We start from the raw sequence: 24,734 nt of genomic DNA, 5'->3' as shown, positions 1-24,734 counted from the left end.
GCTCACTGAGGTTGGCAGCTGGCAGGAGGATCCCAATGTGCTCAGGAAGAGGAGAGCAGGCATGGACCCCTTCCAGAGAGGCTTCTTCCCTCTGAATGAGCAATGAGGGGAACAGTAAGCAGCAATAATTAATGAAATGAGGTGACAAGCAATGAACAACAGACTCACAGAATGGAAGGGACCTCACAGCCCACCTAACCCCCTGCCATGGGCTGGCTGCCCCCCACCAGCTCAGGTTGCCCAAGATCCCATCCAACTTAGCCTTGGGCACCTCCAGGGATGGGGCACCCACAGACTGTGGCAGCAGTGCCAGGGCCATCTTCGTAGCAAAGAATTTTCACCTGACATCTAACCTGAACCTCCTCTCTTTTAGTTTAAAGCCATTCCCTCTTGTTTTGTCACTATCTGCCTGCATACAAAGTTGTTCTTGTTGATTAATGAAATGATGGAAAGTGGAATTACAGAGCTCTAATATTTAGTACTCATGGTTTCCTTAAAAAATGCCTGAGCAGAGAGCAAAGATACCAAAGGGAAGTGGAAATATGTGTTTACAACCAGACCAGGAAACTTCTCGAAAGCGGACACCACCAACTCACAGCCATGCTTCAGAGTGAATTAAATTTGTCTTCAGAATGCAGCAGGAGTTTCCTCTTGCCATATTAATGTGAAAAGTGTGTTGGTGCTTTGTCATTGTAATTCAGCCGCAAGGAATATCTGCCTAGAAAATAGTGTTCGCTCCACGATTATGTATTTTCTGCTAGCACTTTTATAATAGTACAGCTATGACCACAATGAGGATGGAGTCATCTTCTGCAAGTTTAATCACTGGCTGGCTCAGTGTGCAGAAAAGAATGCAACCAGGACGGGAATTCTTCCCCTCATCCCAACTATTCACCAAGCATCCTTGATGGACAAAGGGCTGCAAGGCAGAGGGTGCAGGACAGCCCCAGGCGACAGGCAAGAGTGAGCAGGTGATGCCCAGTAATGGCATCCAATGTTATGTTAAGAACTAACTTGATGCTCTGACTTCATGCTGCGTTCCCAGGTCCCAGCGAGGCGCCCTGACAGCAATTCTCCCAGCTTTACTGATACCAGAAAGGTTGCCAGGAAGGTTTTCATGGTCCAAATGTCAGAGAAATGGCACAGAATATGATCACATGCACTACAGACAGACTGCAACAGCTGCCCGTACGAGGAGCCAACTGATACCCCTTGGTTTGAAATCAAGACAGCCAGGGCCAACTGCTGCAGCACCACAATCTCGAGCCCCACACAAAGAATGCAGAAAGCTCCCCAGTGCACACCAGTGTGTTTTGGGGCTTATGGAGACAACGCTCAGCCAGCTTTGTGCTTCAGCTCCTAACTTCTGCATCCAGCACAAAAGGAGGTAACTTCTCAACTGAACGCAGACTCAAAACCAGTCATCAGACAAAACCTATCCAGCCTAGGAATTCTCAGCTATTAGAGAGCCACGTGATCCCTCTTCTCTCCCATTAACCAGAACCATTTCATGCCATGCACAATTTTATTCACTCAGGCCGCGCGCAAAATGACTGCAAAACAATTTCCCTCTTCCTTCCGATTCACCAGCAAAGCACAACTCACACTGGGGAAAATCCAGCAGCACCACCAACTCAACTGCTGGTGGCACCTCCAGGTGCTGAGTGCCCAGCTCCACAACCTGACCCCCCATCACAGCCCAAAGCATCAGCAAAACAAACCAGTAAAACCAGTACAAAGAAGAAACCACAGCCCATGCTCCATTGCCTCCATGTGCTACAGAGCCCCATATGTGTCGGGATGGGCATCTCAGAATCATCCCCTATGTGGGCTGCAAGCCTGAGATGTCTCCCTGCACTTTATTTCTCTCAGAGCAGCAGATGTCACAGCATCCTGCTGTCAGACAAACAGGAAGAGCTACCTGGTGCACAGCAACTTCCTGCCCACCTGGCAGCTTCTGAGCTGAGAGACGCTGCAGGAATGAGTGGTATATAAATAAAAACGTAAGGCATGCCTGGGTCCATCATCCTTCCCCAATATGTCTGTTAGCATCACAACTACAGGAAAACATAAGATTGCACTCTGACTTTTTTTCAGATTTCTTTCCCAAGAGATGATAAGAAGTAATCTCCCTGTTGTTACAAATGTTTTATGTTGAAAATAAAGCTTTTATGCATATTTTAGTTGATCTCAATACAGTAGATCTCGGGTTTTAAAATCACCAGATAATACACAATTATCTCAAGCTAGATTCTGATTTTGAAACGAGCTCTAATTAGCTCCCCATTTTATGCTGCTATAATCCTTTCTTCAACTCCCATGAGCGTTACCATTGCTAAGCAGCATGAGGTTAGGAATGATGGATGATACCCAGAAAGGAAGACAAACAAAAGGGAAATTCAAAATCCCCTGAGATCACCCGCAGCTGTATCGGCAAATGAAGATTTCCACATTAGGTCATAAGACGACCCTTACAGAAACACATACCAAAAAGGCACGTCTTCATCCCGCTGAGCATTTGCTAGTCTTTAATGTAGTATATAGAGAGTGTATGTCCTTCACAGAGGATATGCACTGAAGAGAATGAGAATTCAGCCTGCCTGGGAGTAGTTGCGAGATGAACAGCAACAGAAACATTTTCTTAGTGTCTTATAGATGCTCACTAAAGATACGGGATCCCGAAATAAAACGAACCAATACGGGCTATATACAGAGCAAGTATTCAGAAAAACATCCAAGCACATAAACCTTCTCCTGACACGTGGCTACCTTCCAAACCCAGCCCAGCCCCATCATCAGTAATGCAACTAAATAAGGGCCAAATTCATCCTGAAAAAATGCTGATGCACTTGGGTGACACTAATTCAACTTTTTTTTTCTTTTTTCTTTTTCCATGTGATTTGGTCCATGCTTTTGACACATAAATCATTAAAAAGGCAGATTTACCCAAGGGCATTAGAGCATTTAGGTGGAAAGAAGCACACAGAAGAAATGTTAGCAAAGGCACAGGGATACTATTTTCGGCCACCTGGGGTAGGACACCACTTTTGGGGGACCACACGTGCACCAGAGCTTGCACAGAGCTCCTCTCATCGCCAAAGCCTTCACTGAGGTCACAGGCACTGAACGCAGATGGATGCATCTGGGTGGAATTTTGGTACAGACTGACTTCAGGAATTCATCGATACAGCTTGCGGAAAAGAAAAACGAGCCTGCTTTATCTCTAATGATATCTATATAATGCTTCTCCACTCATCATTACACACAAAAGGCTGCTGGGTCCATCTGTCCACGTGTAACTATGGAAAAGTACCGGACAAAAGAACAGATTTTCATGAATGAGGTGTTAATCAAAACCTTATGATCTGGAAGCGTAACTAACTGGGTCAGAAATCCAGAAAATCCTGCTGGTTTGATATAATAGTGCCAAACAGTAATGAAAATACTCACAGCTAATAAAAGTTGGAGACGTTACTATGCGTGTTGACACTCCGCACACTGAAGACCTTCTTGGCAAAGCACTCAGGAGCCACTGAATGTATTAGTTTAATTTCACTTCTTTCCCTTCATGCATTCAACAAGTTCTGAGCCAATTATAACACACGGAAAAGGCTCCAGACCTTTTCTCATTTTAAAATTGTTCTGATTAATTTCTATTTTAAAATTACAAGTATGCAACCCTTTCTGCCTTGATTTTCCTGGGAAATGTCTCAGAAGACCTGAAAATTGTAGCTGGCTTTCTTTCTTTTTTTTTTCCCTCCCTTCTGCCCTGGAGTGGAGGATCTTTCACAAATGCATAATTATTTTTACCTTTTCCAAACTATTTGCTGTGCGTTTAATTACAGAAGAGCTGCTAATAAAGGAAAATTACCAATTACTCATTCAGATATCTCGGTTTTGCTCTTTTGTTCTGCACGGTGTCACAACCTCCTCATTCCTCCATGCACAGAGAGGTGCTGAGAAAAGAAGGTCTCGTGAAACAATTTTGTTTTTAATCATCGGGAAGGAGAAAGAAAAGGGCACGAACCCATTTTCTCATTTGTAAGTTTGCTTTAAGGAAAGAAGGACAGCGCTCATCAATAATATGATTTTATTAGCTGATAGGAACACGCCACGTCACAGAATATGAGCTCAAGGGCAGGAGCTGACAAACGAGATTACGAGTGTGGGAGTGGAGCAAAATATCACGGCAGCACAACTGAGCTTCCTGAAGGAAATCACTCCCAGCTACCAGTGATCCTCCTGGGGATCCCCAAGGTGGTCGGATTTTAATGCTCTGGGCTTGTCTTTCAATCTTTTATAATTACAGTTAGTCATAAATATGATGATTAGCAATAACAATGCAGCCTTTTCCCAGCTCCTCTGATTTCAAATTCCTCTTAAAATGGCTATAATTAATTACTCATATTTTCCATGCTGTCTTAGGCATTTATAACGGTTACTCTTGCGCAGTACTGATGCTACAAAACGAAGTCAATGGCACACTCTTAATGAACAGCAGCATATAAAATGTCATAGGAAATTTTCACGTTTGCTAAATGCTTGCCTGTAAGTAACAATAGCTCCATGTCTGCAAATAATTTTTCCATTTTGGTTTTGTTTCCATGCCTTGTTTTTTTTCCAGGGGCGTATTTTTGCTTTTATCTGTTTGTTTTTCAGCTGTTCTTTTTAAGAAAGAACACGGACTGAATATCATCATAGATTTTCTTCTAGTAAAACCTTTTAGAATGCAAAATATTTTCCCAGTAGCGAGGAAAAACAGTTCAGTTGGGATATTCAGAATAAACCCAACAAGCTCCAGAAAAAGAGTGCTTCAGAATGGCAGGAAGGTGGAAAAACAACATTACCCACACTGCTCTGTGTCCTGAAGCACTGCAGCTCTCACATACAGGGCATGGAGCATGGCACAAGTATTTTTCTGGAGCACAAAACAGCCCGAGTGGTTTCCATGAGTGAAGCAGATCACTGCTAAGAAGTCTGTGTGGGTAGAGTTTGGTATCTAACAGCAGGAACACAGCTGTTCTGCTCCTTCCTATGCTGTGGCCATCGCTGTAAAACCTTTAGCAATTCCATTCTCTTTGACGCTCATCTTTGTTACATCTGCTTTTTTGCAAACGGAAAGGGGAGGGCGAAACGAGGCTGGCTCAGAATACAAAACGAAGCTCGGAGCAGAAACACGTAACGTGGGCTTTTCCCCACCTTCAAATTAACAAAGCAGATTTTGTGCAAATGGAAGTGGAAAAATATGCCAGCTGGGGTATGCAGATCGCATTACAAACGAAAGGCTTGTTTTACAGCCATTGTCACATGTCAGCCTGATAAGCTGAACTATGGTAAAAAAAACCCTACAGAGCTCAGGATCTCTAAGATCAGACGGAGTCTCTTCATCTAACATAAGCAGCTAAATATGTGTATTCCCTATATCTGCCATAGCAACAAGGAGGGAAGAAGGAATTAACTGGGTTAATAAAAAAAAAAATGGAAGGGTCTCCTGCATGATACAACAAAACAAGAGAAACCTCTCAGCATCAAAGCAAAAGAAATGTAACAAAAGCACAGAGAATTATTTCAGAGCAAATCATTGAAACCAGCTGATTACCTGAGCTTGCACATCCCTGCTGTAGGGAATCCTGTAATGATGTCACAGAGTGAAGGACTAGATAAGAGAGGAGAGGAAAATCAGGGAACAATAAAAGGAGATGCCAAACCACAAACTAAACAGTAAGCAGCTCAACAAATAGCAAACGGCTGAGCTCAGCAAGGGCACACTGCTCATAGAAGTCAGTGGCATTATAAGGGTACAACCGAGGCCAAGCTCTAGCCTGGCCTTTCTGCATCAGTGGGTATTAGGACAAGAGAGAGAGTCACAATAAAAGCATAATTGCAACAGAGCATTCCCCCTTCAGAGCTGAGTTCTAGCTCACCTCCTGAGACAGCAATCAATATTCTCCTAGGAACAATAACAGTCCCCTATGCACCACTAGAAAACAGCGCGCAACATTTTCCAGCTCTTTGGCCAAATTTTTTTGAATTACGTGTGGTGTTCATGCCTACATAACATCGTCCTCATTAGGAACTCAATAACAGCTGCTTATCAATTAGGCAGAAACGAGGGCTCCTTGTGTAAGCGCTCCCAGTGAGACCCCTAGGAGCCGGCTGGGATGCGAGGCCACGTGCGGCCCTTCCCAGCGCATGGCTGAAGTCCTGCTACTGCAACCTTAAAAAGATCTCCTCCTCAACTCAAACAACAGAGTGGAATTTTAATTACCTTGTCCTTGTTGCTGCCCTTGTGCGGGCAGGACACACTGTCCCAGCTCACCATTCAACCAGAGCTGCATACGAATAAATGGTTCTCGGCCTTTTTGTGTCAATTTACTCCATGGCTTTGGCCTGGAGAGCATGTCACTGACACTTCCTTGGGACAGCCCCAATACCTGAAGTGAAGCAACCAAGAAGGGCACGTTAACACATTTGCTTTGAAGGGGGTAATGTAAGTCACTGCAGCTTCCTCTACTGCTGCGCTGCTCAAGTCATTTTAACGTGGACAATTAACAAAACTTGGAAATGACACGGATATGCACTGGGATGGAGATGCCTTTCCCTTGCCACTGCTTTGCTCTGGAGAGTGTTTTGTATTGTTTTTTTTTCCTGAACGAGCAGCAGTACAAACAGCAGAAGGATGGTATGAGATCTGCATGCTTTCCATATTGTCAAACACTTTCATCGGTTCTAACAGCAAAAACACAGCACAGCAGCACACAGAGGTAGATAAAACAGGACATGATTGTCATGCATTTTGTTCTCAAACGAAAATAATTGGGACTTCTGAGACTAGGCCTGTATTTGGTTCATTTCTTTGGTGTGAATTCTAACAATGTGTGTTTTCACCTGTAGCAGCAGCTGCTCCATGGGAGCAAGTACTCAAGAACACAGCCGTGCACAGCAAAGAGGGGCTCAGACAGGCACAACACTCATCTGCCTGGAACTCAGCACGGGTGAGGGATTAAAATTCACCCTTAATGAAAAGTGTCACGGGATCCTTAACGACCCCGAGAGATCAGGCCTTTCATTTAGCATTTAGTGAAATGTAACAGGGCAATGCCAGCTCCTTCAGCACTATCAGATCCATTCGTTATAGGAAGAAGGAAAACTGGATGCCCACCACTGTTCACAGCCTGGAAGTGCTTTCTGGTGGTCAGGGGCTGGCAGCTCCATGTATTCAGTGCTCCTTATCTCAGTTTGCACCTGCAGTCAGGCGTGCTTGAACACCTGAGATGCCCAGCACCAGATACACGACACGGCTGGGAATTCTTGACTTCAGACTAAAGAGATGGAAGGGATTTTCCATGTTTGTTTAAATACTCTGTGCACATTTCCAAATAATAATAAGGAAAAATGCTCTCATGTCCATAATCTTCAACCAAAACAAATTTAAGACTCTCCAGTCACGACAATGGCATTACTCAAATATTCCATGAACTCGTTACATTAAGCATGAAATATTGAGTCTCAGTAATATCTGCTTCAGCTTTCCATGTTTCTAAACTCAGTGGCCCGATTTCTAATTGCAAGGAACTGAAACCAGTCTTTGTACAAAACCTGTGCACTTCACAGAAAGCAGCAGGACTAACGCTTTCCTTTAACATCCTGAACAAACATTTTTTCACAAAACACATGTGCACCATTCTGTGGCACGGCTGTGGCAAACCGAGCTGCGTACTGAGCACAAAGCACATCAAAACACCGGGGTAAGAATAGAACCAATTCTTTACCTTTTCCCCAAAGATCCTTTGGCAGATGCCATTCTTTGCTAGCTTTTCTTTGACCTGCCGCGTTAGTTCTATCGTATCCACTTCCTGGTACATATAAATCTCATACTGCTCAGGTGTCAGAGGAGGAACTGAAGGTTTGGATGGCTTGGACAAGGACACGATAGGGGATGAAGGGAGGGGGCTATTCTGTGGCGTCTCACTGCGACTCGCCCCAGTCATGCTCAATTCAGAACTCTGCGAGTACGGAGATTCAGCGTTTGGCCACTCTTTCCAATACTCTGAAGAAGATGGTCCTTGGAGCTGGCTACGATCTGGCCTAGTCTGATTGCTGACCTTTTCTTTTCCACCACTGGCTTCCTCAACTTTTATATCTTCGGGAAGAGCTGTATTTCTTCTCTCATGCTGCACAGTATTCCACCAATGGTCTTTCCAAACACCACCACGTCCCAACTCATTTTTAACATGCCTCAACATACCCTGGGCAGAATCACTTATTCCATGAAGCTCTAAAACAGGCGCCTCCTGCGGCTCCTTTTTGAGCCCAGAGAGGTTCTGCAATGCAGAGATACTGGAATCAGTAACAGATGAATGTTTCTTCAGGGATATGGCCAAAGGAGGATAGCTGGAAACTGAAGACATTGCAGATGTAGATACTAGTTTGGGGGACAGGATAGAAATGTCAGCTTGAGACAGAGGTGTTGTTTTTAAGGCAGGATCAAGAGCAGCCTGCTGTGCCTCCATTTCACGTCGGGCTTGTTGCAGAATGGATCGAATAGCATCATCAGAATTGCCACTGCTAGATGCAGAAGGCGGCTGAGCCGGCTCAGCTATGAAAAACAACCAAAAGACTAAATGCAACAGAGGAACATGCTTTATATTCAACATGCGCTACTGTAAATATTTTCCTGTATGAAAAAGGGCTGCAATAAATTTCTGGATGGGAGGGAGGGAAGGAGGGAGTTTTCACTAAGCAAAGATTCTCACTTTCCAAAGTAAGGTAAGATTTCCAAAGTTCTGCACTGGAAAATTTTTATCACTGCCAAAAGGCTGGACGTTTGTACACACTGACCCAACTGCAGAAGTCTGTTACCATTTGCATGCTTTCCACCATTGCAAAAATTATCAAATAAATGCCTTTGAAAAATCAAGCCTTCGACTCTTCTTCTCCCACCCCCAATTGGTCAATAACATTTTGTGATTCTATGCACAGGTTTATTTAACCTTTCACTTCTACCTCCACAAATGAATCGTAACGCACTCAAAGCTGAGCACAGCTGCATTCACCTGGGTGGCCTATTAATAACCTCTTACAGTATAAATAAGGTGAATCTTTCTAACTCCAAAAATAAAACACACATTACCACAAAGCAAGAAGTTTAGTAAAAGGCTTCATTATTTAATTTGACGAGCCCAAATGTGCTTCTGCTTCCTGTTTTCTCATTCCGTGGTTCCAATCGCTGGAACAAACAGCTCTACAAAAACCAGGACTGACGCCTCAGCACCACTCTGTGCCCCATTCAAACCTCCAGAATGGAGGCATGGGAAGAGATAGCACCTAAAGGAGGTATTGAGTGGTGAACTGGCGTTCTGCAGCAGTTAGGGGATGAGCAGAGCCTGGAACATGGGTGTACGGTTCTCTCTGCAGAATATGAAAGCTTTGCAATGGCATCTGTTTTCATTGTTTAAGTTTTCCACTGAGGATGCCAGTGTTTGAAAACCAGCTCCTCTGAAAGCTGCTCTGTGAAGAATGGGAAAAGCGAAGCACTCGGGAATCCCACAACTGCAGAGACCTCAAAGTGAAGTGAGACTGTCCTAGCAGTATGCCTCACCTGAACACATTTCCAGATCTGCCTCCCTACCTTCCTTCCTGCACACGCTGTAAGGTACATGAAAAACTAAGAAGTGGGAGAAGACAGCGAGGCCATCTTTTCTGAGTTACCTTCTGGTGTCATAGGGAGTTTGGAGGCTGAGTTAGCATTAGAAAGGAAGGCCAACACACTCAGATAAAAGATGACACTGAACAACGTGCTTCCAGCTTCCTGCACACAGCCCGTGTTTTTCTCTACGTCATCATTAGTGGCATAAACTCATTTAAATCATGTATTAACTAGTATTTTACATTTTGCCATGAGATTAGCTTAGTTTTCATTTGAAAGATGAAAATCCAAAACTGCAAATCAGCATTAATTTTTTTAAGAAAAGGAAACAGAAGTATTGCAAAGTAGTGTCTACTTTAGCACCAGCCCTCTAGACGTACTGGAAATTCTTTTGAAGTTGAGAGAGCTATGGAGTAGACAGAAATATTAACTACATGGCAGCATACAATGAGAAATTAAACTTATCTCAGGTCCAGATGTTAGACATTCATTGAATTTTTAGGAAACAAAATTCTTTTTGGACTTGTTAGCTTGTCCTACATCCTTACATTCTGTAACAAATAATGAAGTCATGCTGGAATTTGCCTGTGTTATAATTTGAGTACACAATGTCCACAGGAAGCTGGCAGTGAGGTTCTGGTAACCGCAGGCTACCCTGTGCCCTTCACTTGTGCAGATCCCCTCAGCTCCCTCTCTCCATGTGTCCCTGGGGCCTGAAAGGGAGAGCGCTGAGCAAAGGCCCCATCAAGCAGTGATGTGCATTAACTTATCTTGGGCTGCGTTACAGACAGAAACCACTCCACGAAATAAAGAAATTTTAAAAGGCACTTTAAACCTACATTCAAGGTTTTAAGAATATAATTAACTGACCAGAAAGCTCATGGTAATTGTTTTAATTAAATTCTGAAATAAAAGGAGCGAGAGACAAAATGAGGCTGTACCTGTTTTCTGTACTTGCAGCTCCCTTTTGGCTTGTTCAAGAATGGATTTGATGGCTTCATCAGAGCCAGTCTCTGTGGTTCGGATTCGTGTGGTTATATTACCTGAGGAGGAAAACAAAACTAATGACACTGGGAAAACTTTCATTTGCTTGTTTGTTTGTATTTTTAAAACACAAATGCAGGCAGTATATACTAATGTGCTGCCACATGACCTGACAGCAGCTCACATCAAACCCTTACCAACATCTACAACACCAAGAACGCCCTTAACACAACAGAGGAAAAAATCCTCACTGCATGAAAGCTGTCCACCTGCTGCACTGAATGATGAGAGCAGTAACATCACCAGAGGAAGAGCTATGTGTCACACTGCATTTTCAAACATAACACGCACAAGTCGATATTTTTAACTTCCCTTTCCCTGCTTTTTTTTTTTTTTTTTTTCCCTTTTCTTTTTTGGAGGGGGAATGGAAACAGAAGGGAAAAGAACCAGAGGGGGGAGGAATAAAGACAAAAACAGAAGCTCAGAAACCATCCTTGAAAACTGCATCAGCTACCAGGCGAAGTCGGATGAGTGCATGTTCAGATCAGAACAGAATTTCAAAAACCTGGATACAGGAAATCAGAACGAATCCGTGCCTTTCTAGAGGCTGGTACATCAACAGAACCAGTCATTTAAGCACCAATGCTATCTGAAGTACTTTTCAGCTAAGAGTTATTTCTTGTGTTTTGTTCACTCTTTTTTTCCCTTTGTTTTTCTTTTAACCACTATGGGGAGAGAAAGAAGGGAAAATTCCTAAGACTGGAAAACCAATGCATTGTTCATTAATCAGATTATCAATTGACTGAAATCAAAACAACGGAAGGGTTCTGAGGTAGCAGTTTTTATTTTTGTCTGGCTAAAAGTCAAATTCTGCAGCTGATCTACTACAAAGCAAAATGTTCGTATTTGAATGATATTTTACTGGTCTGATGTTCCCCTGTCTTTTTGTTCAGTCTGTTCCATACACCATACTAAGGAAAGCACCACGCTAATCTAACAGCTGATTCAAGTGTATTTGTCAACATAAACCCCGTGAGGAGAAAGAAGGAAAACTGAGAGCACAGGCAGAATGCGACCGATCTTGGATCACACACAGCTGTGCAACTTTCCTGCTCTAGAATAATAAAAATAGCAAAGAGAGCATTTCGGTAGATGTAGTGATTTTTAGGGCCTCTTCTATCACTTATCTCTCTATCTGTGTATCTAGCAAGGAGGAGAGTAGAGAAGAATCCAAACAGGGTTAAGTTAGTACAGCAGCAGCAGAATTAGAAAAGCAAAGTGCTGGTCTAACCCATGGTTTGTTTTATACTTACTGTCTGTTTTTCTATCAGATTCCAGGCCAGAATCAAACTGCACAGTTTTAAGGAAACACACAGCTAAAGCACACTCCACTTCCTAGGTATTGACTGCAAAGAAAAACACCTGCCTGTGACGTACCTTCAGACCCATTTCTTCGTTTCGGTACTTCCTGAAATAGTCTGTTCAGGTTCTGGCCTGGATTCTCTGTTGAAAAACAAGTTTGGTAAGAACAAAACAATCAGGGGATGGTTGCTCTGACATCATGGGCTGTGTGACATGAGAAGATAGCAGCCTGTCTCTAGAGACGAGGGTTCAAGCGTTCCTCAAACCCTCGAGTCTCTGTCTGAGCGCTGGAGGAGCTGGCTACTTTGGAAGAAGCAAGGCTGGCTGATTTGTTAATAAAGATTACAGCTACGTTCGGAAAGGAGATTAGACAGATATAAATAAATGTCTAGAGATACCAAAAATGAAGAGGTTAAAGATGGGCAGATAATCCCCTCAAGTACAATCATCAAAAGGAAGAGCAGATTATAAATCTAACAGCGTTCACTTTCAATTAAACAAAATCTAGACAAATCCTGCCTGTCCTTTCCAATAGTTCTAGCCTGTAAACAACTTACTTTTCAGTTTCTCTAAATGTAAATCTCAGTCTCTGCTTAAGACGAATCACAATGAAATGCATATGTTATTTCTTAAAACCACCACCCTACATAAGCAAAGCTGCTTTAAGTTGGCTTCCTCTTTTAATTAGCCACTTCATGCATCACCTACGATATTTTGTCACAAGACACAACAAAAACATGGTCTCAATAAACAAGAGAACAAATGACTGCCATGTATCTCTGATAGCAGCAGCTGGAGACCCCTCCTCACTCCCCGTTTCAGTGTTCCCTGCTCCTTGTCCTGGCTAGCCAGCGGCTAACACACCAGCCAAGGCACTAACCTGTATGGTGCTGAAAAGCAGGGCTACAAAGCTGTACTTTCTGCACCTTACTGATCGAGGTAAAACAGCAGCAATGCACAAATGGCCTCAAACAGAGAAAACTTCACCTTTTTTGCACTTGCAACTAAGAGGAAAACTGGGCAAGTCCCTCGGCTGGTGAGCGCTTACCTCTTTGTCTACCCTGGATGCTGCGAAGAGCCAGGATGTTCTGCTCGTCCGACAGGAACTGCTTCATCTTATGAAATGGCTCCTTGCCTCTCACAGTCAGTTTATTCCATGGCTTTGGCCGGGCTAGTATCTCACTCACAGACCCTTGCGACAGTCCCAACACATAATGTCCAAATATCCGCTGTCCAATATTGTGCTTGATCAACTGCTCTTTCACCTGACGTGCAATTTCGGCTGTGTCTATCTCCTCGCCTTCGGAGATGCTCCCAGCACTTTCTGACTGGCTGGGAGACGGGGCCATGCCATTTACATCCGGACTTTGTTGTAATGGACTTTGGGAAGAGATGGAGTTTGTGCTGTAAGGACCTGTTGAAAAAATCATGCTTGTGCTTCCTGCTTCCTGCATTGCCTTGGAGTAGAAGGACTGCATTAGCTGTCGCTGGAGGAGAGAGTTTAGTGCAAATTTTCCTGTGGAGGCCAGGGGTAAGCTGGGGCTTGCCAGGGATGAGCTGAAAAAGTCTTGACTTAAACCCGTTGGTGAGAACTGGTGTGTACCATTAGTATTGGAAGCCTGCTCCCCCGCGTTGCGGAGCAACTGAGAAGGAGGGGAAGCCGGCAAGGTTGCAGGACGCTGACTCTCAGGCTGGTCTTTCCCTTTTCTCCTGGCTGACCCTACAAGGAAGGTCAAACATAATGCATTATGGGGGATTAAAGAGGGAAAAACCAAGATAAAAAATGCAAAGTTTGCCCCGCAAAGGGAAAAAGTGCAGATTGACAGGGGCCAATGAAGTGGTGGTGGGATTTTTGTTTTCGTTTTGTTTTTGGTTTGTTTTCTTTTTTTTCTTCTTCTTCTTCTTTTTTTTTCTTTTTTTTTCCATAATTCAAATTTCAATAAGCCAAACAAGGCCCCCAAAACAAACAACATGCATTTCATGTTTGCACCTTTCTTGTATGTTGCAGCCTGGAGAATCCCCCTTACAGACATTAAAACTAGAACAATTACATGAAGTGCAGTTACACATTTAAAATCAATGCAGTTACAGACAGCAAGTCCCTTTGATGTCTCTCATTCAAGACATTACTCATTGGACCTGACTGAGCCCAAATGCAGCAAACATTTACATTTTGGAACAAACCAATTTGAATAAAGGAATCACCAATAGGTGGATGCACCAAGATCACTCAGTTAAGTCATAAAACTCTTCAGAATTCAGTAATCCCAGTGCCAGAGGCAACTTATAACTTTCTTCCAGCTGCAAAAACCATAAGCATTCGAGTATCTGGAAATTCCATGACTTGCCATTTAAAAAAAATGTGCACACAAAATGTAAAAAGCCCACATTAGGAAAGCTGAACAGCAAACACACTTCACTAAAAAGACAGTATTTTGTTTTTCCAAGCTGACCTGCTGGTAATATATCTAAATGTATCAGACAGGAAGATTATTGTGTTCTGCATGCAAACATTTTGCATAACATTGTGCGTGGGGGGAGAGACTTCTGGTGCCACAGATGAATTTGTTCCCAAAACAGCAGACAGCCTCAAACACTACCACTCGGTATATCTCGTAACGCCTCTTTCCTAACCTTTAAAGAGTCTCCAAGGTCTCCGAGCTTTACTTTACTATCCAGCCTATAAGACTGCAGAAATCAAACACTTCTCAGCATTCTTGTTGCCTGTTCGTCTTCCTGCCGTGCATTAGCTCACACTCTCACCTCTTATTCAACCCTCCCTCCCTTTATGAGACACAAACATAGCAGAAGAGCTGAAAACGGTGTCAACCTACCACTCAGGTCACTGTTTGTGATTCGCAGCGTGGCGTTCTCGGACTGCAGCGAGCGGTTCTTCTCCAGCAGCAGCACCTCCAGCGGTTTCGATGCATCCTAAGGAAAATCAAAGTGGGAGGTTTGTTTCCAACAGCATTAAAAGTCTCGCTCGGGCACTAAAAAGGATTTCAGAAGAGGAAAACAAGTGCTCATCTCTGCTACGAGCGCAGCTGGGGAATTCAACATGCATATATTTGCAGGAATCACTCAGCGCTCCTACATGAGCTGTAGTAGAGATGCGCTGTTTAATTTCCAGTGGAAATCATTCATCAATTCTGCGTTATTTGGAAATGTGTAATGGAACATTTACTTAATCTTGCTTCTTTTGAAATGAGACTGGCGTGCTTTCAATTTAAGAGCTGTAGACTACTTTTAATCTGATTATAATAGGAGTTCAGATTATTTTATTTCTTCTAGGTCAGGCGACCCAAGCTAAGCATTTCCTTGAAATGCTGCTTTTCAGCTGAACACTTTGTTCAAAGAGAAATTCAGTCACAGAAAGCCGTCATTGACTTTCCTGTAAACAGCCAACCCTCGGCCATCAGAAAGCACACTGAAAATTAACCCCCATAGGTGGATATTCCATTCAGGTTTCAGGAGGAAAAGCTTAATTCAAAACATACAAACTTATGGAGAGTCACTCACTGGGAGAGCAGAGGTTTTTTTCCTGCTTTCCCAACACTCAGAGGTCTGTTTTATTTGGGAGCATTATTTTCAAGGTTAGCATTTACAGATGCTCCAGTCCCTGCCCACTGCACTACCAGCATGAGATGCACGCAAACCCGGCTCAGCTGCGTATCAGCTCTAGCATCTTAGAAGACCCAACTGCACACCACTGTGGTTACCCAGTGCAGCACCAGCCGAAACGCCATTCTTTCTCCTCAGCTGCTTAAAGGAAACTAACAGGCAGAAAATGTTCAGTTCAGCTTTTTGCACGGGGATCATCAGGAAAGCAGTGATCATCCCACATGTCTCAGCATCAACACGAAGCTGCCCGTGCTAACGCGAGCAAGTTATAAGAGAAACTGTGGTTAATTAACTGAACTGCCGAAGTAATTAAGAAAAGAAAAGTAGATTCAGTACCTGCGCACCAGAGCTTTCAGGTGGTGCAAACTCCATGGATTTCAATATACTGTGGGAAGGCAGAAAAGAAATTATTTTCTGTTTCTTCTCCTCATAACAACTGCACTAATGAGCATTAACATTATCATTTCCTAATCTCCAGCAACACTACAAGCGCTAACAACTTTCCTTGCAGTAATTCCATCTGATAATGAATACAGAAAATAACTATTCAAACTAGTTACTGGATAAGAAAATTTTCTCAAGCGTCTTCTAAATCATTCCATATGCAATCCCACAAGGCCAGTTTAAAGCGTAAATTTAAAGGTTAATAAGGATATAACATTTTAAGCTGTCAGAAACAATATTAATTTATCTATGAAGCTTGAAGGGAACGGAAAAGTTGCAGCAAAGCAACAAAACAGGGGAATCACCACCATGGTTACAGTGCTTTATATAATATACACCAGCTCACATATCAAGGAAAATATGCACAAATAATCTTCCCAACCAAGTCACTACAGGCTAAAAGGCAGTTTTTCATTTTAATCACCTCCTCGTTCTATGGCAAAGGGAAGACACAATGGCACAATATTTCTTAAGAAATATGAAAGATCCACATATTTATAAGTACATTAAGAGAAGAATCTGATAGCCTCGTTGTCGATGTTTTACATAAATACTGAGCAGGCAGAGGATGGCTCCCTTCTGTTGGTGCTGCCTGCTCAATGAGAGCCATACAGGAACACAAACTTATTCCTGTGCTTTGTCTACACACTGCTTTAAATAGGCCACGTGCGGGCAGGCTGTTAGGCTCCTCAGTCCGAAGCAATACATGATTTGAGCTTTCAACACATACGGATAGCATTTCTGCAGCATTTTTCACATCTAAAGCACCAGGAACTTTGTGAGGCAGGGAGCAAACGTTTTATCATGTAACAAATACGGGAACAGAGTCAAAACGAAGCAGAAGGCTGGTGTGAATGTGTATGAACCACTTTTATCACACAGCATCACTGGGTGATACCTCTGGCCAGCAGAAATCAGGGCTGCGGTTATCCTGTGATACACTGCACAGAAAGCAGTGCTGCTAACACTCTGTTTTCGTGGGCACCTCACCTATATGCACAAGTGCTTCTTTTCTGCCATTGATGGAGCCGTGTCAGGTGAGAGACCATGCTCCAATGGCTCAAGTTCTTAAAGCTGCTGGCATTACATGGACTTTGCAGATGTTTACTTGGGCTGCTAATCACTGTTGAAAGCGTTTCCTAGGACAACACCTCTGCAGAGGAAATGCTCTGTTCAGAGCTGGGGAAATCAGATACACTGAGGAGACCCATCCAGGAAATCCCCCAGGCTCAGGTAAGCAATTATGTGCATCCTCAATGGACTCTGCAGAGTACAGCCTTGAGAGGTCAGCAAATGGCAGTGCGTCCCAACAGTCATACATGGAGATCCGTCTGAACTGAAAAATATGACAGCCTGTAATAGCAATCCATTGCATGGCAAGCTTTCCGTGGCCATAATTGTTGTTTCTGTCACTTCAGTGCAAATCAGCACCACACCTGCATCCCAGTGCCCCCAGTTACCACCATGGCCGTGAGGAGCAGCCCCGGAGCACAGCAGCCATATTCCCTCCTGGGCGAGCTGAGCCAGAAGCAGCGTGCTCCCACAGGTATGCACCAGACTGGTAGCAGTCTGGAGTGCAAAGTAAGCCTGAATGTATTCAGTGTTTGCAAGGGGTTCTCAGCACTAACAGCAGGGCTGTACAGCCCTGTTCTGCCATGCTGACCACCTCCACAGGCTGCCCTACCGCTCCTCGGCTCCCAGCACTCTCTGCCAGCTGGGATCAGCAACGCCCCTGAACCCTGCAGCAGCTGCATTTTGCCTTGAGCTTGGAACAGGCATGAGCAACCTCAGCTGGAGACTCAGTGACCTCTGCCTGTTTGAAGTGGCTTTTCTGCTACCTGAAATAGCCTACTAGCAATTTCACAGGTAATTTCCTTCTCTGAGAAGGCAAAATGAATTAAAAATCAGGTCGATGGTATCTTGAATTGCCCTTGGAGGGATACTCAGTATAACAGGTTCATTTTTTCAAATCATGTACACCTTAAACATGTTAAAAATGACTCTCCAAATGTGTCATGAAAGAGACATTTTCTCAGGAATATGAGGAAGCAAAATGTTTCCCCTTCGGATTCCGGGAATATCTTTGCCCATGAGATCTCAGCTCAGTCTGCTGCTTATCAAGATCAGTTATCTGCTTTTTAAAAGAATGATCTTGTGACTTCAATCTGCACATCTAAGACTACTTGAAAGACTTACTCTAAAGCAAAATGTGCATTGGGACAGTTCGACTTTCTGTTTTTATGATCTTGGCTGCAAAGGCAGGAAGGTTAGCACTGTCATATTACTCAAGAGGGAACTGAAAGGACACAGAGAGCTCTCAGATCTCAAAAATAGTTTTAAAAGCCATTTGGCACAAAAGCCTGTGCAGAAAGGAAGAAATTCTTCCACTCCAGATCTTGATGTGGACCCCATTAAGTTTCCCCAACACTGGAAGCAGGCTGATGTTTGAGATCCCTTACTCTAGAATAGCTCTAACATCTCTGAGAGGATTAAGGAAAACAGAGATCAGTGCCCAAAGGATTGAGAAATACATTCTTACTGACAGGATTCTTTTTACTCGGTACACATGTGCATTATGGACAGCTAGTTCTTGTCAGTGCTTCAGGGTACTGTAGCAATGCACGGGACACCAGACTTACAGCAATACGCTTTTTGTGGTTTCACTTCAGATCAGACTGTCAGGGATGCACTTTCAGGTTCTGAAACATCTTTTGCACCAGATGGGACCAGAGAGGCTGGCAGGCATGAGCTGCTGTGATGATGCAGCACTGTAAAACTGCAAATAGTGCTCTTGCCAAGGGCTGTAGCCCCCAACTCAGTCCAGACATGAGCCCCAAGCCACCTACTAACTGGCAGCTGTCTGTCCTAAGTCATGCTGCCCAAATAAAAGACATTACCCACACGTGTAGTGATATAAAAGCTAGAACAAGAAGCATCAGGAAAACTTCTTTAGTTCCACTGCAAAAAAAGAAGTCCAAAGAGTATGGAATGATTTCTGCTCTTCATCCCAGATGCAGGGCTGCATTTGATAGCACTAAAAGGTACTGAAGTGGTGAGATGGCAGACATGCCACCCATGCCTTCATCACAGGCCAGGAAAGAGGGACTTAATTTGCTGGCACCCAACAAGAGCCACTTCCAAGAGATTCTCCAGTCTATTTCACTGCAGGTTTACCTTGAAATGATGAGCACATGCAGAATGATGAAGTTTTTTTTAAGACCAGTTAACATTCACTCATAGTGGTCAAAGAAATGGTCAACTCATTTACTGAAACTACACACCTGCACCTGTACAGGCTGCTGCTGGCACTGAACAAGAACTGCAGCCAGCATGGTTCTAATATAATGGCACCAGGTCTGGAAAGTCACTGGGTGTACAAAACCAAACCTGCTTTCCACATTCTCCAGGGATGTGTAAACAAAAGCACATGACTCCAGCTTCATCTGAAATACCTCATTAAACAAGGTAACATTTTTTCAGTCTTCTTAAAATACACACAAAAATGCCAGAGTGATGAAGGAAGAGATGGAGTTCCTTGCAGTTACTTAAACCTTGACACTAAATATACCTCTAGTCAAGAACCTACTCTTCTGAACCTGACAGCTTATCTTGTTATAGTTTAAAATGAGGCTCTTTTAAGTCTCTCTCAAAAAAAACCAACACCCTTGAAATAGGAAGAGGCTGTTTGTGGCTTTAGTTTAAAACCACAATATATTAGCAAAAATATACAGTGAAACAAGCACAGCACGAAAATGGCAAGTGCTGAACTCTGGCTGGCAGAAGCAGAGAAAAGGTATTATGGCCAAAGGCCATGTATTAAATTCTTGGTCCACACTACATTAAACTGTTGGCCGGGGAATTTTGAAAGTGGTCCACCTAAAATACCAGAGATTTTCAAACTTTTTACCCTCGGTGGATAATAACTGCAGAGCCCTTTCTCCATGGACACCTGCATTATTTGCAATGCAATACTCTGCTACAACAAAGAAGGCATACCCACAGATGCAGCAGACACATTGCTTCTGGATGCCATTTCAGCCAATATTCCTTATTTCCCCGACTTTGTGGTTTTGACTGAATTCTTTATTGTTCCAAGAACACAAACTTGTGGCTTTATTTAACAAGTATTGTTAAAATAGTTTGTGAAAAAATTATGTGAGCATTTAACACTTACTTTAATTCTTTCTTAACCTCTTCATAATCAGCCTGTCCTTTCAGTTTTTCTTCCAGTTGCTTTAAAAGAAAGAACATGAATTTAGTTTAGATTTTCTTCTGCAGGCTTTCAAAATAATCTTTAAATTATTCCATATATACAGCAGCACACAAGTGAAGGTTAATGACTCATACCTAATTTACATACATTAGGAAACAAACTATAACCAATTCAACATAAACACAATTATACCTCACTGTTCCTTTATTTACAGGGTGCCAAGTGTTACAGAATTCAGTAGGTCCCAGTTTGGCTGTTTGTAATGTGGCTGCCATGCATTCAATAAAGAGATCGGTGAAGAAGACATTAAGAATGGGGCAGGTGAGATTTTTACAAGAACAGAGTAAACAAGCAGGATGCTTTGACACATCCTGTATTCTTGACATGACAGCCCCTGGTAGCCTCATCCAGATGAAAAGAAGGCTGAAGAAGCATTACGTATTGCAGTAACTAATACAACTACACAGCAGAGGTGAAGCACTGAGACCACCTGGCTCCTGGCTCAGGTCTGCCTGACGTAGGGCAGTCTCAGTGGCTTCTCAATGTGAAGATGCCACCAACGCCGAAACAAACCTCCTAACGCAATCCAGAATGCAATGCCACACATTTGGACCTTACCCCAAAGCCCCTGCTCCCAACAACAGTGCTCATCACTAGAGGATGAACGCTTCAGGAGGCCTAAAACATAGTGATACATAATTGATGCCGGTTATGCTGCTTGTAGAAGCCACATTAATTTCCCACTAATGATTTCTTTGCTTAGTACAGACGCCCCTGATATCTAAGCAGAGAAAGAACAGAGTTTATTGCCTTGCAATGTCCATGGTTCAGTTCAGGCTAGCTCTACCTTGCTGAATTTCTGGTAGCAACATTGGCACAGAATCCCAAAGAAATGACACGATGCGTCACCCTCAATGAAAGAGCATCTACTTCAGAGGGAAAGGAAAGAATGACACGACAAAGAACAGGGCTGAGGGGCTGCCTTTGGTGGAGATGTGAGTTTGGGAAGATCCTGCACAGCTCCCAGCCTGCTTGTCTGCACGCAGGGGGTGCTGGGTGAGGGCTAACGTGAACCCGGAGCATTGTTAGCAAACTGCTTTAAAGTGCAGCTCCACAAAGTCCTGCAGCAGAGCGGATCTGGGTACACCAAGAGCAGGGCTGGGGCAGCCACTGTGGGAAGTGGGAACCTCGGAGCCATTCTGCCCCTTACCTCTGTGCCTCCTAAGGCAGCATCTTATTTTGGAGTCTAGAGCAGCTCTAACAGCAGGGTTAACTGGCTAATCATGTTAGTCCTCAGTAGAAGGAACACTGGAGCGCATGTAAAACAATCAGTGCTGTCAGATAAGATGTTAGTTACTTAGGCAAGGGTACAGTAAGAAAAAAGCCTTCTGCACAAACACATAAAATACAGAAAAACGACTGATTTCCATTTTAACGCAACCGATATGAAATGTAATTCTGTATGGGGATCTGTCATATTCAGTAACTCTGTCAGGAAATTTTAGGCATGAAAACATATTAAAAAAAAAAAGATGCTGATAGAATGAAGCTGGTTTGGACTCTCGGGGCATAAGACCACTTTTATGCTGTTATAGCAGTATGACAAGCAGCAATATTTTACTTTGAATTGTATAAAAAACACATACATCCATCATTCCCAAGTACCTAATACAGAGACTGTTGCCATGGAAAATCTGCACCTAAATGTATACTTTCACTAAACAATACAAACCAACACCCGGGAATGCAGTGCCCATATATAAGCAGACCATTTAGGCACTTGGCATCTTCCCAGTCAATGACTGCTTTAAAATGTATTAGTATGGTAATTGTCTTGAAGAACCCTGTAAAATGCACAGAACATAGCACAACAAAGGCTCAAGCTGTGAGACAATCTGGAGGAACTAATATCTTGCACTAAATATCAACCTGGTTAATTCAGACAAAATATATTCTAACATCCTCCAGCACAAGAAAATGCATTGAGCCAGAGGACAAAAGGAATGGTGGCATTTCTGTACAGCACATCTGCAAGCATCCCATGTTAAGGAATCACGTTGCATCTGTTGTATGAATGAACCCATTAGAGCATGCACATACTGGGTCCCTTCTTATTCTAACGATCAAATAACCCTTATCATATTGTTAACTAAAGTGTCCCAGGTGAAATAGCATGGACTTTACTAAAGGACTTAAAACATCCAAAAAAAATAAAAAAAAAGACTGATGTCTTAGTTTAGTCTAGAATGATAAATAAAAAAGACCAATTAACCAAGGTTACTTGATGTATCTTTGCTGACTGGCACTGCTGTGTTTTATCTGGGTGGCAGGGAAGCTCTAACTCCCAGCAATGAAGAGTTAACATAATTACAGCTAGAAGAGTCTTGTTACTAGAGGACATATTTTGATTATTAGATCAGATGAAGATAAAGAAGCAATAATTTTGGAAGCATTTCTGTATTGTTTCATTAAGTCATAGAGCATTAAAGGATTCCCCCAAGATATGGTCTGAGAACATTGCTTTAATTTGTGAAACTGTGATTCGTTAGTTGTGGAGGCACCCACTGCCATCTCAGCTATTCTAGAAGCAATCCCTCTACAATCAAACATGAGATCAACACATCACCACTGGGTTTTGGCTCTTTGTATGACAGATCTCAGACGCAGGCTTTCCCAGCACTTTGGGGAAAAAAAAAAGCAGTTCAAATATTTTTATAGTGTAACAAATAAGGTTAAAGAAGGTTGAAATAGTGTCAATGCATAATGAACGGGATCCTAAATACAGAGCATCAGCTGGGCAAGACTGGGAAAATGGAAGATTACCAAAATGCAAATCAAAGACTTGCTTTGTCATTTCTGTGATCCCATTCCCTTTGAAGTTAATGGCTAAACTGATACTGACCTGAACAGGAACTTGCTCTATTTCAAGAAACTCTGCCACGTGCAAAGATTCAAGATATTTTCTATTAGGTTTTATGAAAAAATTAAAAAGCCTCATAGCATGGGTTGGCCAGCAATATCTGTTCCTCAGTTCCAGGTCAGCTCCTTTCTCCTGCACTGAGTGGTGCCCACATGCACAACAGATGGGCAGAGACTGATCCCAGCAATGCAGGAACCCAGCAGACTTCTTTGGCTCTACCCAATTTTCACAACAATTCTCCAAAGCTATCTTAAAACACGCAGAACATAGAAAGCTCACTGACTGCATCACTCTTTCACCCCTAGCAGCTATTTCACCCCACATAAATTACACTGCACTGGAGCAAAACGAGCAACCTCTATGAAATGTCAGAATTAGAACAATTTGTAAGAGTTTCAATTGAGCATTAAATCATTCTGATAGAGGAAAGCTACCCACGCCACAGTTAGAGCTAAGTGGGTACCATCAGCCTCCTGCTTTCAAAAAACTCTCCGACTATAAAACCTACAAAACTATGCAGTATTTAATGGAATAGATAAATTTATCTTGTTTACAGTTTGAAGCTCGAAGATGGTAGAACAATGAAAGAGACAGGAGTTAAGAGGAAACTGATTCATAACAGATGTCAGGAAACACTTCTCATGCTTACTGATAGATCAACACTGGGTGGGACAGTGCAACAAAGAAAGTAAAGTTGTTGGAAAAAAGGTAAAGGGTTCACTCACAAAACTGGTGCTCTTCTAGTTTTAGCGCAGTGCTACTGGTAGCAAATGAGTACAGGATTGCACTGCTAATTATAAATGGGAATTACTGCTCAGCAAATAACAGCTGAAAAAAGTTTCAAATGCTTATTAAAAAGCCTTCCCTTTGTGTCTTAATTTCACTTGTCTTCGTGCTCTAACTGGTACACTTCCTTTTTCAATAGGTGGAGAAATGGAGGCAGTAGCAGGTAAATTCAAAGATAAACCAGAGCACAACAAACAGCCATGGCAGATCTATAATGCCAAGCACTGGAATGGGAGCTAAGTTTTAAAACATAGAAAAGATTTTCTGTGCCTTTTCACCTCAGCCATTTCACCGCTTTCTGGTAATCCCAGAAAGCTTACATCAGTAAAACCCAACACTGCTATGTCAACCATGTGCCCCAGCCCCAAACGCAGCCTTACTTTAAGCGTGCTGTTCTTGGCGGTCAGCTGCTGCTCCAGCTGGGAGATCTGGCTGCTGGAGTTCTCCCGCAGCTTGGTGAGGCTGCCCTGTAGTCTCTGGACATCTTCTACCAGCTGGGCAATCTCCCTCTCCTTCGCAGCCAGTTCTACTTCCAGGCTGGACCGTGTCAGCACCTCGATGGCCTGCTCCTGTTGTGAAAAAAAACCATGAGACCACATAAATAAAGGCAGGAATGAGCTTGAACTCAGGGCAGGTAGGTAAGGCCCAAGCACGGCACGGGACAGTGTGAGAGACAGAAACAACTCCTGAGCCTGTACTCCTGTGACTGCATGGATCTGGAAAATGGACCTTTTTAATCAGCACAGCTCCTTGGT

The 24,734-nt window shown here is 43.1% G+C and overlaps 1 protein-coding gene across 2 annotated transcripts in view; it reads right to left on the bottom strand.

The window, feature by feature from the left end:
• The window catches only part of CUX1 (cut like homeobox 1), a gene marked incomplete at both ends in the record, with an annotated part of 226,106 nt that overhangs the window by 45,864 nt on the left and 155,508 nt on the right, over positions 1–24,734 (bottom strand). Inside the window, 10 exons of one of the 2 annotated variants that reach the window (XM_079545065.1) lie at positions 5,600–5,656; positions 6,269–6,434; positions 7,773–8,599; positions 10,591–10,692; positions 12,071–12,136; positions 13,044–13,715; positions 14,830–14,926; positions 15,953–16,001; positions 20,235–20,293; positions 24,360–24,548. In XM_079545065.1, the coding sequence (XP_079401191.1) occupies positions 5,600–5,656; positions 6,269–6,434; positions 7,773–8,599; positions 10,591–10,692; positions 12,071–12,136; positions 13,044–13,715; positions 14,830–14,926; positions 15,953–16,001; positions 20,235–20,293; positions 24,360–24,548 (2,284 nt within the window). The remainder of the gene's footprint in view (positions 1–5,599; positions 5,657–6,268; positions 6,435–7,772; positions 8,600–10,590; positions 10,693–12,070; positions 12,137–13,043; positions 13,716–14,829; positions 14,927–15,952; positions 16,002–20,234; positions 20,294–24,359; positions 24,549–24,734) is intronic. The other variant, XM_079545066.1, reaches the window with a different exon arrangement.

Source organism: Tetrao urogallus, assembly GCF_951394365.1.
Source record: "Tetrao urogallus genome assembly, chromosome: 20".
Taxonomy (NCBI): Eukaryota; Metazoa; Chordata; class Aves; order Galliformes; family Phasianidae; genus Tetrao; species Tetrao urogallus.
Note: the sequence above shows the minus strand (reverse complement) of the source record. Positions and strands in the feature narration are given on the sequence as shown.